At 37.3% G+C, this 19,525-nt stretch overlaps 1 protein-coding gene across 1 annotated transcript in view; it reads left to right on the top strand.

Moving 5' to 3' along the window:
* Window positions 1-15,480, top strand: part of Ggamma30A (guanine nucleotide-binding protein subunit gamma-e) — a 135,627-nt gene extending 120,147 nt beyond the window's left edge. The window contains exon 2 of the mRNA XM_083143514.1: window positions 12,184-15,480. Within this exon, the coding sequence (XP_082999640.1) occupies window positions 12,184-12,289 (106 nt within the window). The 3' untranslated portion in view covers window positions 12,290-15,480. The remainder of the gene's footprint in view (window positions 1-12,183) is intronic.
* The last annotated feature ends 4,045 nt before the right edge of the window (window positions 15,481-19,525 follow it).

The raw sequence follows: 19,525 nt of genomic DNA, 5'->3' as shown, positions 1-19,525 counted from the left end.
ATTATGCTAAACCTTGTGTATCACGGGGAAGTAAACTGTCCTTGCCCCCCCCCCCCCCCAGTTTTAGCACCTTGTTCCCAAGTTTTGGTTACCCAATCGCCGCCACTGCAAAAGATTATTGAAGAATTATTACATTTTCATACTACATGCTGGGAATTATAATTTTGTTCTTATCTCTTCTATTAAGTCCGGATTTCACTAGCAATACGTGCAGATTCAAACCTTGAAACATGAGACACCTTAGGATCTCCGCAGTCCAAAGACCTTGCAAATATACTATAGACGGTTTGCTGGTGGTGATAGAGGCGCCAACCTAAAAATAGTTTTAGTGGGGCCAAGGTTGGCGTAGTGGTAACGTCGTCGCCTGGAAATCAAGCTTCGATAACCGGTAGAGGCACATTCGACAGTGGTTCGGATCCCACTTTAAACTGTAGGTCCATTCGCCTATCTGTGCATAAAGTGGGCTTAAAACAACAGTAATTCCATTCCAGCCATATAATATAAATGAGAAATAGCACTGATTGCTAGACCAAATATCTAGAGTGCGCGTCAAATCTCCTGCATATGGCCTTGAACGGCTGAACAGCTCCAGCGAATCACAGACGTGCGGCGTTGCCGTGCTCTCGTTGACAAGGCGTTTCGCTCAACCACGCTGTCTCTTTTCCGTGTGAGATTTCGACGTGGCACCGCTGCAGTGCGCTGCTATTGGCTATCGCCATATGCAGGAGAGTTGACGCGCACTCTAGACCTGTTTCTAACTGGAATAGTGGCCTTTATATCAGATCTGTACTTCATACTTCTGAATGTTCGAGGTGCAGTGTAACGCGCAGGCCTTGAAACGTGCAGAAGAAAGAATCAATTGAAAGAACAAAATTCAATAATGGGAAACGAAGGGACAAAAGACAAAAGATCGCAGTCTGCACCTTATACATTCATATTTTTCTTCATTCGGTGTCGAGTGTCCTTCGTTTCCATAGCAACAAATTATAATTTGGAATTAAACTTTCCAGTTGCTTCCTTTCATTGCATTTTGTTATCTAGCAAATTAGCTGTCAGAATGCACTGAACGCCCCCTTTTGGAGCAACAACTCCTTTGTTCGTTTTCTACTCCACTTGAATGAGAACAAAATGAAACCAGTTTTGAGTAGTCGTTGTTTTAAGTCCATTTTATGCACAGAAAGGCTAATCGAGACTGGACCTAGGTTTAAAGTGGGTTCCGAACCACCATGTGCCTCCACCGGGTATCGTACCCGGGACACATTGATTGCCAGTTTGAATAGTGTTTACTGTAACAAGTATCGTATGTATGACTGAGCTGCGCGTACAGTAATTATATGAAGAAGCAAGATTTAATTCTTATTTTCCAAGCATAATTTTTGTTAATATACGTTTTAAGAAAATTCACCAGTAACATAAAATTATCACGCCTTCTAGTACATACGGTACATAAATATGAAGTCTGTACCCTATTAAATGCATATTAACCATATGAAGTCATACGTTTTAACCCTCTGAAACACTGTATAAACCAGGTCCGTACCAGGATTTTTTTGTGGGATGCCAAATCCGATATCCTGTTGGATTGATTGAATTAGGTTTCAACTTTTATGTCACTTTTGGCTAATTTAAAGGTGATGATGTTATGAAATTGCTGGACACTCACAAGAACACCCTGCCCAGGCCAATATTCGAACCCGTGACCCACTAGAGTCGTAGCGCGCTGTACTAACCACTTTACCACTGCTGGAGTATTAGATGTGACCACCAACGCTCTGGTAGTATTGCAGTTAGAGCTAAATAAACCATGGAGGTATGAAGGGGGAGGAGTAAGCCCAGCGCCCTCTTCCTGAAGCCGGGTCACGTGACAGAACCGGAGAAGTCAGAGCAAAACATTCGAAGAAGCATGTACTTTTGTGTACTTCTGAATAAGATTTAGGAAGCAATGGTGCCTGTTCAACACACGGCTGTACTAACAGAAGCGACAAAAAACCTGAAGGAATAATATTCCATAAGCAAATAAAGCTAGTTATACTTTGTTTTGTAGTATTTAAGTGTAAAGTAGACTTCGAGTTTGCGTTTGTAGTTTGGGCCTACTTCCATGCTCCTTCCAGCCGCGTGCGCTTGCAGCAGCCGATGCGATGTTCTTCTGTCTGTGAAGTCATTGGTTGAAGTAGATGCGGCCATCTTACGCCGACAAACTTAAGCTCCGCCCACTGGCTTCAAAACGAAAGCAAGGCTCGAGACTGCAGGCACCTGAAATATACAATTGTAGAGTTGCAATATTATGGTCCAAAGTAAGGGGGAAAATTCAACTAGCGTATAGACCTCCCACCTGATCCACACAAGCAGCAACACAGTCGCTTACAAAGGCCATCATACAGCGTACAGCTTATTATTTACATTCAATTCTCAGAGGTATTCGAATAATATGTTCCGCTAATTAACAATGTTTTCTAATTTCCTTTAAATTTCTTATTCCAGGACCATTGAACAACCATGACAATTTTACATTTAGAAAATAATATACAGTAAAACCACGTTAATCCAGACCCCGATAAGCCGGACTTAGCTGAATCCGGATATTAGTGAAGGAAATACATTCCAAACTGTCCCAGCAGAATATGGACATGTACTTCAAAGCAACTTCCACAGCAAGAGTTCCGAGTGATGCAGAGCCACGCACGTCGGGCGCATCATCATAATATGGGTATCCCGTATGTACAGTATTGCTTTACATTTTACTGTACTGTATAGTGTATTTAGGCCCATGCCCTTTAAATACGCCATAATTAACGTGTTTTGTTGCTATAAACGGAGTTTTAAAGCACTTTCTACTCTTCTTATAGGTTATTTCAGTTCATCCGAACTTTCGTTAAACCGGTCAACATATACCCCCCATTAGTCCGGATTAACGAGGTTTTACTGTATTTATAAATTAAATTATACGTATGAGCAATGATTATTAAAATGAAGAACATGTATGAATGTGAATTAACCAAAAAACGAGATATTTTCACATCACGACTGCACTTCGAAAAAATAATGTACTGTTCCGACTAAATAGGGACGTCTAGTAGCTTTGCATTAATGATTATAAAACTAAAGTGAAGTGGATATTGCATACTGGAGACTTCTGGGGCCTGCCTCTTGGTATAACAAACCCATTCATACAGTAGCGTGCCTAAGGGGGGTTGGTGGGGGTTATAACCCCCCTTTGGTCCAGTATTCCTAAAAAGTGAGAACATCAAAGGTAAGAAAAGATGGCGAAATGAGGGCTGACTATCAGAAAAAATGTACATAACCCCCCCCCCCTTTCGAAAATCCTGTTCACGCCACTGCATTCATTTATGCAAAGACGAAATCTAAATTCTTGCAAAGTGTAAAAAGTTGTCAGTGTTAGTTTCATGTTTCTATAGATTCACATTAAAGTATTTCATATTTTGAGGGGGCATGGCCCCTCCCCTGGGTACGATCCTTGTATAAACGATAGCCAGGGGCGTTTTTTAGGGGGAGAGGGGTAGGAAGCTTGAGAATTTCGTGAAATAGCCTGAACCTATTATGACATACCTTCAGTTAGCAAAATTATGTATTTCAAGAATTATAATAAATACTATATTGATAGTAAAGTTACACCATACTCAACAGCTATGTCCACCGCAGAAGATAATAACATTTGATTACTTATTTTCTTCACCCAATCAAGATTCTGACGACACCAGTGTTAATAGCTTCTCACATATAAGATTTTTACGTTCAAGATTGCATATTGATGTAGTTCAGTTATTTGAATGTTGGGAGTTTCTTTTGTTGGATTTTTCGCAATTTTCCTTCTAAGAAACATGGCTTTCCCATTACCGAGAAAGCCAGTACTCCTTTCTGGATCTCTTCTCCAGAAACCCGGAGGGCAAACAATAACGACCTAGTCCAAAGCAAATATGGATCCTGAATGTCGAGCCATTCTAATTGCCTTCAGAGTTCAGGCTGAAAGTTTTCTGAAGAGAAAGAAAGGTTTCGACCAGATAGTCTACAAAGTAGAAGAATCGATTTAATATCTAATGTTAGAGTGGGTTAAAAGCAGTTAGATTTCTAAAATGTATGCCTAACAATCCTCAAACGATCTACTTTCAGTTTCACTAGGTCTCATATTAAAAGTTGTAATATATTTGTTGTAATATATTTAGAAATAAAATCTGATGGCAAAATTGTAGCCTACTTTTGCCCCAAGCACCGGCAAAAGTTACCATGTAGCAAGAAAAAAAATATCAGACTGCAAAATCGGTTTAAAATTTCAATTGAAATTGTTTGTAATGGTAACTAATTAAAAATTAAGTAGGAATGTGACATTCTTAAAAGGTGAACGGGTGAGGATTTTCGCTTGGCATATATATAGCGCCATTGACGTCCGGAATGGGGAGGGAGGGTGCCACGCTCCCCCACTGGAAAATGAATTTCCACTTAAAAATTATATATTTCACACATGATCTAATTTGAGTCACAGTAATTGATGTTAATTATTATAAGGACGTTGAAGGAACATGAATTCCAGACTGAAGCAGTGATTTTGAGTAGGCATGACTATGGGGGCAAATATGCTTCCTTTACCCTCCCGGAATAAAAACTACCTTGCTTGCCCCTACCAGGAAAGAATCCTGCCGACGTCCATGTATAGCCGTGGTGGATTTGCTTTAATTTTTATATCTGAGTATGGCTAGCCCCATCTAAAATACGCATGGAAGGTGTGACACTAAGTATGGCGTCATAATGGGCAAATAGCTAAACATGTTCATTTTGCTACAACAGATGTACGATTTTAAGTTTTTAAAAGAGCTTTCTTTTTGTTTTGTAAACAAGACATAAAGCCTGAATCACACGGAACTGGATTTCCAGTAGGAATGCTCTAGTTGACGCTGGACTGGCTACCCATTTGCTACTTTTCGCCTCACACGGTACTTGTTACACCGTACTTGTCGATAGTCTTTTGTTCCCATAATGGCGGCCGCGTGAGATGTAAACAACGTATCACTTCACACTTTTAAAATACAATAACTATTCAACCGAGAGAAATATCGCTTGTTAGTAAATGGTTTTAGGTAGAGAAGAATTGCGCTGATAAAATACATACTTTACAACGTTTACTGTACACGTATGGAAGAATATTTTAGCTTTTTCAATTGTATACACCGTGCTCTCACCATAGACGGTGTAACTCGACGTGCCTCTCGTGTTGTATGTATTATACATTGTAATTGGAACAGCTAAACTAAATGATCCATGAAATGCTTTGGTCTAAAACTGTAAAGTACTACCTGTTATATGATTTTTGGAGGCATTTACGTAGCATTTATGCTAGCAGAAATGGTAATGGAAATGCTTTCGTCTAAAGCCGGCTTAAAGGTGGACGAGCAATTTGAAGAATGTTGTAGGAGAATTACTGCTTTGTGCTTTTATTAAAAAAGGAAAAGTATGAACTAGAGATTGGCTCGAAAAAAAAACCTATGGTAATCAATGCGTACCGAACAAGCTTTTTAACTCGCGTTTGCATTATCCATACATGAGATTCGCAGGATTCATTCATAAAAAAAGTCAAACATTTATTAATACACTTGTAATAATAAGGCTTTTCATTTTCAACTAATCATATTTGTCACGTACACATCTCATCGCTTTGCATAAATACCTAAATATTAATGAACTGAACACGAATGCACCGCACATCATCTCTATACTTTTTTTTATCGAGAAACGGAGAAACTATATGAACAGCCAGCACTCGGAAACCTCAGACAAAAAACTCTCCTTTGCAAACTCTCAGATTATCTTCACATGCCCAAACTTTGCTTTGATTGGCTGCTCCACAGAATCCAGTCGAGGAAAGCTAGTAGCAATTAGAACATGTCATATTCCTCAAAATCAGTCAAGCAGTCAGCCAGGCGGCCATGATTTCTACCTACACTGAGAAAAACGTCTGGTTGGCTGCAACAAATCCTAGTTATTACAACGAAATCCCTTGTTTGTTATACGCGAGCAAAACGTGAAGGTTCTCAGTACAAATTTTTTTGGTTGACTTAATTTTGTTCATCCAACCAAATCTTCTGTATGTTGTAATCTAATAGGGTGTAGTTCTCTGAACAAGATGTTTGGTACCATCAACCAAATCAAATTTGTTGGCAGTAAAGGATCTTTTGTTGGAATTATTATTATTAAAAATATTAAAAAGCATGAAAACCTCGGGGGGACAGGGGAGAATCCCCCACGAACAATTTTGTGCTACAAGAATCGAGTTGGTAAAGGGATTAGTTGCTACTTTATAAATACCTGACATATATGTAAAATATAGAATGAATGTACATATGTGTATATCTATGTATATATATAATTAAATATACAATATTAAATGTGTGTGTAATATATATATATATATATATATATATATATATATATATATACATTACACACACACACACACACATATACATTCATTCTATGTTTTACATATGTCAGGTATTTATTATAAAGTAGCAAACTAATTTCCTTTACCAACTGGATTCTTGTAGCACAAAATTGTTGGGGTGGGTGGGAAATTCATTCATTCAACACTCGCAACCATACTAATTTGTGTGTGTTTTCGTTATTATTCTTAGCGAAGTATATCTGAAATTAAAAGTACTTGATTATCCTTTGTTTGTTGTTACAAAAAATATCCCCCTCTGAAATGTTTGGTGGGATGATTTTTGATGCCAAGATTGTTGGTGGGGGGATCACAGTATGTAGTTCAATTCGGCTGGAAGGCACACAAATTCCTAAAGGAAATCAATACATTCTCCGGCATGTTACTGTCAGTTTGCATTGAATTTTGTGATTTTAATTGACTATTGTTGAAAAGATAAATTTTGTCGGTCTGACATTAGATTTCTGTGACTGCTTGTCTTTCTGAAAGTAGGGGAGATAATTCAGTTGCTGCATTTGCAAACGTAGATGGCGCTGATTAACGACCACTTGACATTTAGCTCTCTTGGAAGCAAAGAACGGCCTAGGACAGACATGTCTAGAATGGCTGAAGGAAATTAAATGCTAAATCTTGCCCTATCGGTGGAGAAGAAACCGAATTTTCGTAGCGCGAAAATCCAATTTTCTTCGCACAAATATTTTGTTGCAAAATGAAATAATGTTGAACAAGTTATACATTGGTCCCCTTGTAGGAACGCTGGGGGTCCCCCTGTAGCTCTTTTCAGTTCTTACGGCGGGCGCTCCTAGAAAAAAAAGTGGGGAGCGGGGATTACGCAACAGACCAACCAGACAACAGCAGTGGCGCCGAGAGACTCGACGCGGCCGGAAAAAGTACTACGTGAAACTCGTTCTACTGGCCGCTACGATTCTTATCGCGCTGGATTGGTCGCTTCCCCGCTCCCCACTTCCCCTGCCAGCTTCTAGAGCGCCCGCCGTAAGAACTGAAAAGATGTATAGTTTCGGCGCCCATGCTTAAATTCTGAATTTTTAAAACTTAATCTCCACCCAGAAACACTGTTGAAATGCATATTTATGTAATTTAGTTTATGACATTTGAGATAACGTAAGCATTTAGCAAATCCATGTGCTAGCTTTTTGTTATTTCAAAATCTGAACAATTAAATTATACTATATGGGCAGTTTAACACGATATTGTATTCAAATAAAAATCAATTATGTATTCATCCGAACTATTTTGGGGGAATTATGATGGGCTATTGGGAGGGGTGGAATTCGTTCATGCTCTTTGAGGATGGGCACCCCTGTTTAGGGGGAGGGGCAGATCAAGTATAGTGTTAAGTAAAGCTTTTTAAAAAAAACTACTTTCAATAGACACACTGTCGTAATTAAATACATAATGCGGATTATGACATGATTTTTGTGGGGACGTATGACATGATTTGGGGGGGGGGGGCGCCATTGGCCCTGGCTGTATCTCAAAGAAAAGTGTTTATTTTCCATTTAGCTCCACAGAAAATCAACCCAGCTTTTATGAATGCATTCCAGCAATAATACAAACTGATCGTTCTGTTAGTACCTCGTCCTTCCAGTAAACTCGATAACTGCCACTTCGGTAATAAAGCCTGCAAACAGAATCATAAACCTGTGTTCCCAATTCACTTGTACTCCCTTGCCCTCTCGATTTGACGTCACGAATTCGCCCCCCCCCGCCCCCATATCCCCCTGTCACCCTGCGCAGGGAGCCGTTCCGATTCGCAAGCAAGCGGCAGTGGCTGGCTAATGGTAACTTTCCGCTCGCCGGAACGAATGAATGGAAAGAGGGGGAAAAAAAGTCTTCATTTGTGGAATGAATCCCTGGACATCTACGGGATAATCAATTTAGCTGCCTCCAGTATCCGAGACGTGGCTGTGCAATTATCCTTTGTATGTGCAAAGAATTTCCCGATCAAAAATGAAAAAAGGATTGATAATTCTTCTCAGTTCTACCAGCTTCTTTTCTGTCCACATTGATTTGTTCATTCTTGCCAGATCTTGCTTCTTTTCCTCCGATTTCCACTTGATTTTTCTTGTTTCTTTCGCTGGCACCTTTATTTTGAGATAGCAAACGTGAACACAGGGCCGACCCTATACTCTGTCCCAGCTAACTGTAGAGCAAGGCTGCGCATAGCGTCAGAGAAGCGAAGGAAATCTATTGGGCAGAGCAAAGGAGTACACGCAGCTGGGAAGGCAGTCTCTTTCCCCCACTCCACGCAATTCCGTTCCTCTCACGTCTTCATTGGTGGAGCCATCTCGCGTCACTACTTGCGCAGAGACTTGATTTCGTTTGCCTGCTCTGCAGTTAGCTGGGACAGAGTATAGTTGCGTGCGGGTTCTAGGGCATACAATATACTCGCGATCTATACTCTATACCCGCAATCTGTGAAGCAATGCTTCGCATGGCGGCAGAGAAGGGGGAAAGCGAGTGGGCAGAGAGAAGCAGTACACACTGCTGCGAAGGCTGGTAACTGCAGTCTCTTTCCCCTCCTCCACGCAATCCTGTTTCCTCTTATGTGTTCATTGGTGGAGATGTCTCGCGTCACTACTTGTTTTCGTTCGCTTCCTCCAAATATACCCGGGACAGAGTATATAACGAAAATTTTAGAGATTTTTGTTCCTTATACAGGTGCGAGTCCTATATTATCACAGTATAATCAGTGTTACTATTAATAAACAATTAATTAGTATATTTCGTATTATTTCCTAACAGCAATGAGCGGAACATGTTGAAGGTTATAACCACGGGCGGCTTAGGGGCCGGGCGACCGCCCATGCCGCCGCCCCCCTGAGGGCGCCAAAACCTTATTTCTGATTGTATAGGGTGAGGCAGTCAAACGGGAAGATCTAAAAAATCACAAAAATAGAGAGAGCAAATATTATTTATTTTTTGAACATGAATGTACTGTACATGAGTGGAAATTACTAGTGTACCTGAAAAATGTTCATGATAGGTTCGGAGTGAAGGACTTTGTAATGTGGATTAATACTACGTTGCACAAGATAAAAACCAGACGGTGAACAATTAACATATTTAATAGAAACTGGACGTTATGTCCGAAACATTCAAATACATTGAACCATGAAATAGCAAGAATTACACAGAATACATCTGCTTATTATTTATCTTCTTCTGACTGTGAAGACCATACCTTGTAGCCATATCATAATACCTGGACCGTATCAGTTCATATTTTGAATATGGTGTCAGTAAGACGGTGTCCTTGGTGTTTAACACATTGTCGGAGTCTCAGAGTAAATCCGCCCATGACGCTTCGTAGCATCTCCAACGGAATATTGTGGATCTCTTGCCGAATTCGCTCCTTCAAATCATCCCTAGTTCTTGGAGGGTTGTCCTTGAATACTTTGGATTTGAGGTAACCCCAAAGGATCCGTCAGGTCGAGTGAACGGGCAGGCCACGGAATATCGCCGAATCTGCTAATGACACGACCAGGAAATGCGAGTCTAAGCACATCCATAGACAGTATGGCTAGTTGCACCATCTTGCTGGAAGAGTGCTTCTTCATCTGGGTCATAGTCATCGAGTTCAGGCAGGAAAAAGGTTACCAACATGTCAGCATAACGTGCAGCGTTTACCGTCACCGTGTTATCGTGTTCATTTTCGAAAAAGTAGGGGCCGATGATCCACGAGGTGATAATTCACACCACACTGTTACTTTTTCTGAATGGAGAGGCGTTTTATGAAGAGTGTGTAGATTATTTTCGGACTGCCTCTCGCAAAGTCATGGGCGGATTTACTCTGAGACTCCGAAATGTGTGCATCTTACTGACACCATATTAAAAAGTGAACATTTTTCAGGTACACTAGTAATTTCTACTCATGTACAGTACATTCATGTTCAAAAAAAACAAAAAAAAAACATTTGCCTTCTCTATTTTTTGTGATCTTCCCGTTTGACTGCCTAACCCTGAATAAACGTTTTAAAAAGATTTGGATTTGTGTAGACCAAAAATTAATTAAAGTTACTGCTGCATAAAATAAGTATATTGCCAAATCATGTAACAATTTAAGCTACGAGATTATTATTATTTTGATATTAGTGGCGTACCCAAGGTGGAGGGGGGGGGGATTGGTTGGGATCATAACCCTCTTCTTCGGCGTATTCGTAAAAAAGAGAACGTCTAAGGCAGTAAAAGATGTTGAACTAAGGGCAAACTACCAAAAAAAGTATAGTAACACACACTTTCGAAAATCCTTGGCACGCCACTGTTATATAAATATCTACAATAAACGTTCATTAAGAGTAACACAAAGTATTTTTAAAATAAGGCTATTATTTTTCCTCGTTAAATCGTAAATATATAATATGGTCATGTTTTCATTGAGGGGAAGGGGGACAAGGTGGAACGCTATGGGAGTGGCAGGGTTGAAATAAAGGGGCGTGCAAAAATCCACCTCGCCCAGGTAATTTTACCTTGAGCCACTCCTGGTTAAAACAATAATTATTGGACGCTAAATTAGTGTTTATTTTTAATTTTCCAATGTACCATATCTTGACGCTCATTATATTTAATTACAAAACTGTGTGTGTTCAATATCAGACTATTATATTACATATCAGAGTGGATATTTTAATCATATCCAATAACATTTTCTCTTGTTTACTTTTCATTGATTTTGATGCTGTAGTATAATAAACATGGTTTCATGTAAAATAATATTTTCACTTTATTACATTTTATAATTAAACGAATAGTTCATGTTATCCTTAATTGAAATATTTGAATACGATTTTTTGTGTAGTACCTTGTTACGATTTTTATTTCAGTGTTTTTAGACATTTTTAAGAGATGCAACCTATTGGAGAAACGATATTTACAAGTGGTGGCCATTGTGAGATTCACGCGAGTGAATACGGTGAATCATGTCTCTAAAGACACTTCTTAACGGTTGCTGTGAAATTGTGTCAGAACAGTTTTCACTATTTGCTTGCAATTTCAGAATTGTGTGGTGGTAAATATGGAGACCGAGCTGGCCACAACCCCTGAGAGATTACTTGTCCCTGCAAACAGTGTACCAAATACACCATTACGTTGTTGGCGGTGTGGGCTGTAGCACTATCCTGTTGAAACCACGTAAACTGTACTGCGTGACAATGAATATTCGCTGCAGTAACGTGCACTACAATTAAGCAACAACTTCATTGACATCGGAAACATGATTGAAACGCGTCAAAGACATAACAAACAAACACAAAACAAGACAAAACAAAACACAATCACGTGTCTACAGCAAGAATTTTGCCTAATCAGCTGTTTATGCAGTGTACAGCCTCAATTAATGCATTTTTCACTTTTATTCACTTCTTAACAAGCAAAACTATAGTAATAATAATCAACTACATTTCCCATAAGGTTGCGTCTCTTTTTGATCACCTTGTGTGTCAAAACAATCCATGAAGTCAGGAGAAATTGGATTCGTTGCTTAATTCAAGGTGTGTGTGTCTTATAAACTCGTAATAAACCGCACACAAACAATTTTTATCTGGCACGGCTCCTCCTGAAGCGAGGGGGCGAGTGCCCAATTGCCCCTCCGTAGGGGGCGTGAACATACAAATGCGAATTTTATTCAAGTAAATATTTTGTTTTAAATGTTGAAGTGCTAAAGAACCACGACTCTTAATACTGATATTAATTATTTTGTTTTTGTTTCTTTTCAGTATGAGAGAATATGTTGAAGAGAATGAGAAGAATGATCCTTTGATCCATGCACCCGACAAGAAAAACAACCCTTGGGCTGAAAAGGGGAAATGCATTATAATGTAACAGCCTTACCTGGAGAAAAGGACTTCCTCACATATATATCACCATTTTTGTTCAAAGTGAAAAGTTGACAGGTTTTCGCATTAGAAGACTTTGAGTTGGAGATTGAATGTTGAGAGGAAGAGAAGAAAGTGCATGTCTTTGAAAAAGTGTGCGCGTGAAAGGCAGCAAGTCCGAAGTCAAAAATTGGAATGGGTTATTTTCTTTTTGTCCATTAATTTGATGTTCATGGGGAATTTTTTTTATTCAACTGTATGTTATATATATATATATATACTCAATAGCGTCTATGATGATGTACACATACGTAAAATAATTTATTGTTGAAATACATTACTAAACTTCAAAACCGTGTTATTATGCAGGAAATTGTCTTTTAAGTTCAAGTATGCAAAAAAATGGATGCTTTTCTAAATATCAAATTCGAAAGTACTTATGTACTTTGCAATATTTGCCATGTAAAGTTTTTGCTTAGTAATTAGATCATATTACTCTAGTCATGCATGTAATAAACATGAATTTGTAGTGTACTTAGACATTATATTGTAGAGTAGTTACTTATCTTATTTCATGCATTAAAACAGAGCTACTTAACATTAAAATTACAATGCTGAGTCATTCTGCGATGTTATGTGTTTGTGTGAGTAAGATTCATTCCGTGGTGATTCATTGGAAAATTCACTCTTGAAAAGTATTGTTTCCTTGTTTGTCTACACTGATGCATGTTTTGATTTATATGAACGGCTAACATAACCACAGGGTAACTATGCAAAAATATTTCTTTCTTTCCCATTTAAGCCATCTCTTTGAACGAGCATAAAATTTCTTTTTTCATATTTTGAACAGGAAATTGTGAATTCCACGATAGAACTTACATAATTGTTAGTATTGTGAAATGTAAGACGAGATACTGAGATATGAGGCAGATTGGATCAAATTGTAACCGACGAAATTCCAATTGCAATATGTGACTTTCTTTCGAAATTAAACGCGTACAATTATAGGGAAAATTAGTAATTTTTAGGTTGATTGTATACAATGTCTCTTAAACTTGAAATGCAATTACGTTGATAAATATTCAATCAGGTTGGTTTTTATGTTTGGGAAAAATAATGTACGAATATGTCTTACGTCTCCATTTTAGAAATAAATTATCTTTCGTGAAATTCACATTTAGTGCAAGAAAGGTATGTTATGGATTAAAACTTAATTCAGCTTTAAAACTTACGGTGTAGCACTTTACAACATGATGTTGACATTTTCTTTATATATTGAATGACATTTCTGTCATATTTACTTGCTAAAATTCTTCTCAAATCGAGTTAAATAATCTCAAATAGTTCTTAAAACCTGTTCATGTAATAATCGGTAGCAGTATTCATTGTCGATGATTTAACCTGACAGCTAATTTTACATTATTCTACTATCAGTATTATTTATAATTTATTGGGTATATATTAGTATTCTCACAATAAAGTACATTTTAAATTGTATTTGTTAATTATATAATATATATTAATATATATATATATTAATTATATATATTATTATAATATATTAATATATATTAATTAATTTTGCCATCAGTTTCTCAAGATTAGTCACTTTTGAAATGGTGGAACTGATATGAAAATAAAAATAATAAAATTCTGATATCCATGTATGTGGGTATTTGTATTAATATTAAATTGTAATATGGAATCCAAATATATCTTTATGTAAGAAATAAACAGATATTTAAAATTATAATGTAACCAGTTGCTATATTCACACATATGTGCAATGCCTTTTAAGTTGGCATGATTGTATGTAATGAGAGATAACACAGCGCAAGTTAAATTATTATCTTGCTTTAGTTTCTTGGCAAGTAAAAATTAATTTCTTATTGTAGCTAGTAAAAATATTTGTGATACACACTTGCTTTCAAACATCACTTGGATAATAGGATCTATCCATAGATGACGAGAGTAGTGAGATGTCCACTTTTGTTGAAAATGGGTTGAAAATCAAACTGAATCCTTCCATACCAAAAAATTATTTTGTTAAAAATTAGCGCAAAATAATATATTGTAAAGAAATGAGTCTGCTTCATTATGTTTTTCGGTGAAATATCTTATATTGCTTAAAGTTCATTGATTCATTGTAATGTAACTTTTTACAACCGTACAGACTTTTCAGAAAATTTGTTAGAATTTTACACCCAAAGATAAAAGAGGTTTGAGTATGATTTGAAGTTAATACTGAGATTGAGCTTTCTAATGTTAATTAAATAGATTTGCATAACTTCTCTAAAAATCAGGGTAAAGAAAAAGTTTTCAACTTTGAAATTTGGAAGCATGAAGTGGTATGTTATTAACAGTATTGAGCTATGTGTAAGACAAAAAATACACATAATTTGCGACAAAATGAAATACTTGTTGCACGTGGATATTGTTTGTGTTTTTCTAGAAGATCATTGAGTGTTCCTCCAATTTTTAATTATTGCTCAATAAATTTATGAAAATTTCTAAATTGATTAATGTAAACATTCAAAATCAACCAATAATTCTTGCGCATGCGCATTTATGTCTCTGTGTGTCATCAATACTCTTGTATTGAAGGAAGAAAATTAAAATCAATTTAAAGTATAAAGTCGCATCGATGTGAAAATGTCATTATAATTTTAAATGTACCGTTTAAAATGGCACTCCATAAATATGGCAACATTAGTTTCATGATAAATGTAATAATTTGCTTTTTAAGGTTTTAAGAAAGTCAAGCGCAAAAGTGAAAATTTAAATTAAGTACTGTATAGCAAACATTAAGAAATCGTTCTGTGTAAAGCTATCCGTCAGATCAAAAGTGGTACATCAGTTGCAATTATTCGCTCTGTACCTTAATAACAAATCAATTACTCGTAAGAAGTTGCATTTGTAAATTTTCTTTTGAGAATCGGAATTGTAGTTTTGATCTTTGTTGTGTTTCATTATGTAATATATTGTTTTATTTATCTGTTTAATGTATAATTTGTTGTTTTTGTAATGAAATGTATATTTGTATGGTTTTAGTTTTACTGAACGCTACTTTTTAAAGATAATACTACTGCTTTGCTTGTGCTAGTGTCACTTTATGAATAAAAATTCAGTCATAAATATAGTAAATTATTACTAAATTATTATAATCATTTCAATAAATGCTTGAATATTATGTATTTACATGGGTGTTTTTTTAAAACATTGCATAATACTTAATGTTATTGTACATAAGCAGTTGTGTTCTTTTGATGAATAAATGTTAATCATTAATATTCCACTTTAAATCTATGGTTCTCATTTTTGTTACTGGGGTAAAAAAGTATTGTGGTAGTGCCCATGGGGAAAGATTTATGGGAATTAATAAAAATAAAACATGAGTTCCGTTCAGTAAGATCACGGCCTTGTGTGTATTAAACCATGCTATCAATTCCGAAAAATATGCAGTGAGAGTTTAAAAAAATATTGACAGATATGAAGGCATGTGCTACGTTTTACCACTTTTCCCATGTGTGATTTTTTTTTATGAAACTAGAAATACAGTATGCACACATACACCACACGCTTTAGCCGTAAGTTCTCGACTCTGAGAAAACACTGTTTCAGCACGCACGTCTTGCGAACGCCAATTCCTTGAAGTAAGAATAAGCTTTAAAACTAAGATTTCTGTCTTGTGAACGTAATACGAGTATTTACCCTTGGTGCCTGTACTACTGGTACGTACTAGGTTTCGAGAGCGACATTATTAATTTGATTTGATTTGCTTTATTTTACTTTGCTTTTCTGTCACTTTTGGCTAATTGCGAAGATGGGAATGAGTGATGATATAATGAAATTGATGAAGGGACGTTCATAAACATCCATGTGCAGGCCAGGATTCGAACCCGGGACTCCTGGCGTCGTACAGCGATATGCTAACCACTCCACAATGGAGCCGGCGCGACATTATTAAATAACACTCACGCAACCCACACACCATTGCACAACTATCGAGCATAAGGGCTGTATTGCACAACGCGCTACGACGCCAGGGGTCCCGGCTTCGAATCCAGACCTGGACATGGATATTTGTGAGTGTCCATTCATCAGTTTCATCATATCATCACTCATCCCCATCTTCGTAAATTAGCCAAAAGTGGCAGAAAAAGCGAAGTAAAATAAATCAATCAATAAGGGCTGTATTGAATCCTCTCACAACTGTTATTCATGCCGTACGAGTAAAATTATCTTACACCGCCTTTGTTATGAAAACGCTGAAGTCAAAACTGACCCAGGCTCGCAATGTTTGTGAACACACAAGACAATGAAAGGTCATTGTGCATATTCATCCGAATTTGACACCCATAGCTTTACCAAGACACAACAACTCATCGGGGTCAACAAGGTGGCAACGAAAAAAACAACAGACGGAACACGGAAGGAAAACGAAAGGTTCATTGTGTGTGTAGAGACGTGTTGTTTCCCGTGTTTCTTCGAGAAACTATAACTCCGGCTGTAGGCGACGGAAATTCATGGGACTTGGACAGTCAGGTTCAAAATGTCGTGCCCCATCTTATGATGAACCTTAAAAGTGTCGAATTTTATGAAAACTTCTTGCGCGCAAGAAAAATACAGAACACGGCGTTTAACTTGCGCGCCGCAGTTTCCTAATTGTACAACGTTGCACTCCTGCCATTGGCTGGTCGCCACGTACACCCTCTGCGTGGCTCCGCCCGATATCGCTTCTAAAACCGTGCGTCGTATAGTGATATATCCACACATCTCTAGCAACTCAAATTTTTGTACATCACACTACAACCCCCTCCTCAGGCTTGATAGAATGAAATCAGAATTCTGGGTGCGTCAGCATTATCAATATCAATATGTTTATTCATCATTAAGCATTACAATAATGCAATAGATTTCGTCATTGGTACAAATATAAAACATAATACAAGAAAAGTATAAACATACAAATATAAAACATAATACAAGAATAGTATAAACATACAAATATTAGATATACCTAATACAAGAATAGTATAAGCATACAAATATAAGACATAATACAAGAATAGCATATATATCTAAATATAAAACTCAATACAAGAATAGCATAAACAAGTCCATATATATAATAAATACATAGGGTGAGTATGGAGAGAATAGTATTGCACATATTAAAAGTTCTAGAAATTTAAATCATCTTTTGAGTGCAGAATAAAGTCATCTATTGAGAAGAAAACCTTTTCTCTTAGCCTGTCTTGCAGAACCTTTATAAATTTTTCAAGAGGTGCATAGTGAGCTGTCCGTGGCAGCTGGTTGAAGAGTTTTATTCCCATGTGGTCCTATACAAAACTCTTATCAAGAACAACAGATAAGGCAGATCTCACAAATTAACATGCCTTGATAAGAACTCTGCATCTTATTATTGTGTTCATGATAGAACTTTAGCACTTCGTAATAAACGTTCTATCCTGTTGGCAGATATATGGTTTTCTATGTTTGTTGGGGAAAGGTTTCCCCATGTTCCTTCCGGCGCCGTCACTAGCCCACAGCATATAAACTGAAGTAAGGCAATAATATTATGTGACCAACCGCCATATCTTCGCCTGTAGCACTCAGCTTCCCCTATGAGAAGCATTTCAATAGTTATACTGTGCTTTCCAAGTAAAACACTTTGTGGAAAATACACTGCAACTAGGATATATTCACTGCCGAAATGATATGGACATTAAAAAAGAGGGACCCGCTAACCTCAATAGAGCAGAAAATCTTAGCGTGGCCTTTCAAATACCGGGTGACCAGAATTAAAGTTACCCAACTCGGAGCCCTCTGTAGCCTGTTTGAGGCATCGTAGAACTCTAAAATTTGGTGAATCTACTATGCAGACCATGGGAAAGAGGATGGCGATAAAAATAGTTCAATTTTCCGCCACCAGGTTGAAATGTGGCGCTGTAATCATTACAGATTGAAATTGATTGCATGAAAGATTAATAGCAGAGCAGCTCTCAATGGCCAAACGTCTTGGCATGTTAACGCATATCACATCACTTAATTCACCAGCAATGCACGTTCTTTCTTATTGAATGGTATGGTCCGAACTTTTGTTCAGCACTCATGTTAAGTGATTTAGCTGCGTTATTAATTAGAAAGACATTTGTTAGTGGCTGGAAGTTGCGAGAAAATAATCTCTAGTTTATTGCAAGATTGCAAGTTAAAGGCAAATCCATAACTAATTGGAGCAGTTTACGTAAATATTACAACACATCATGAAAGTACAGCGCCACATTTCAACCTGGTGGCGGAAAATTGAACTATTATTTTTTATCGTAATCGTCTTCCCCATGGTCTGCAGAGTGGATTCACCAAATTTCAGAGTTCTACGATGACTCAAACAGGCTACAGAGGGCTCCGAGTTGGGTAACTTTAATTCTGGCCACCCGGTATTTTAGAGATTTGAGTACTCCTTTCATGACACAATGACTCCACACATTTGCTTTCTAACTGTTCTATAATAGCGAGCAAATCTTAAGAACGTATGACAGAAAGTGAACGTGCACATACGAAGTGACACAATACAGTTATAACAATGTAGCCAAGCAATAAAAACAACAATGGCACGTAATGACACAACAAAAAATCATATTTGAAATGCTGATTTTGTAAAAAAAAAAAAGATATACATATATGTTTTAATTATTTTTTCAATTTTTTTAAAAAAATAATGTAACATATATTTACTCGTTATATATCTACAATACGTCAAATGAAATAATTCACTTTTAATTTTTGTGTAGATGTTGGAAGAGGACCTTCAAATCAGAGCTTTATGTACAGTCACGGGCAATACGAATGGGACACCCACGTCCTGAAATACTCAATTTCCCGCATGGCGTTATGTGTGTTGCCTAACAGTTAGGCGATGAATGATCTTCAATAGCAAGTCTTCAAGAAAAACCTCTGCTATCGTCGTAGATTTGGACAACACACACAACGCTATGCAGAGAAGTGAGTATTACAGGATATATGTGTCTCATTTTTATTATTAAAAAAAGTCAACGCCCTAGCTACGTTAACGACCGGCTGGCTTTGAAGTCCATGGAGCGCGCCCACCAGCTGCAACAATCACATTCAACGCAAAGTGTTGCCACACATCTACTCTACGCCACCTTGTCCCTCCGCGCACAAGCATCTTCCCACTTTCTCCACATTGAAGTTGCAAAGTACGGCAACAGCGTATCCGCAG

Source organism: Lepisma saccharinum, chromosome 22 (assembly GCF_977018435.1).
Source record: "Lepisma saccharinum chromosome 22, izLepSacc3.1, whole genome shotgun sequence".
In the NCBI taxonomy this organism is placed as follows: Eukaryota; Metazoa; Arthropoda; class Insecta; order Zygentoma; family Lepismatidae; genus Lepisma; species Lepisma saccharinum.
This window is presented reverse-complemented; position numbering and strand designations above follow the sequence as displayed.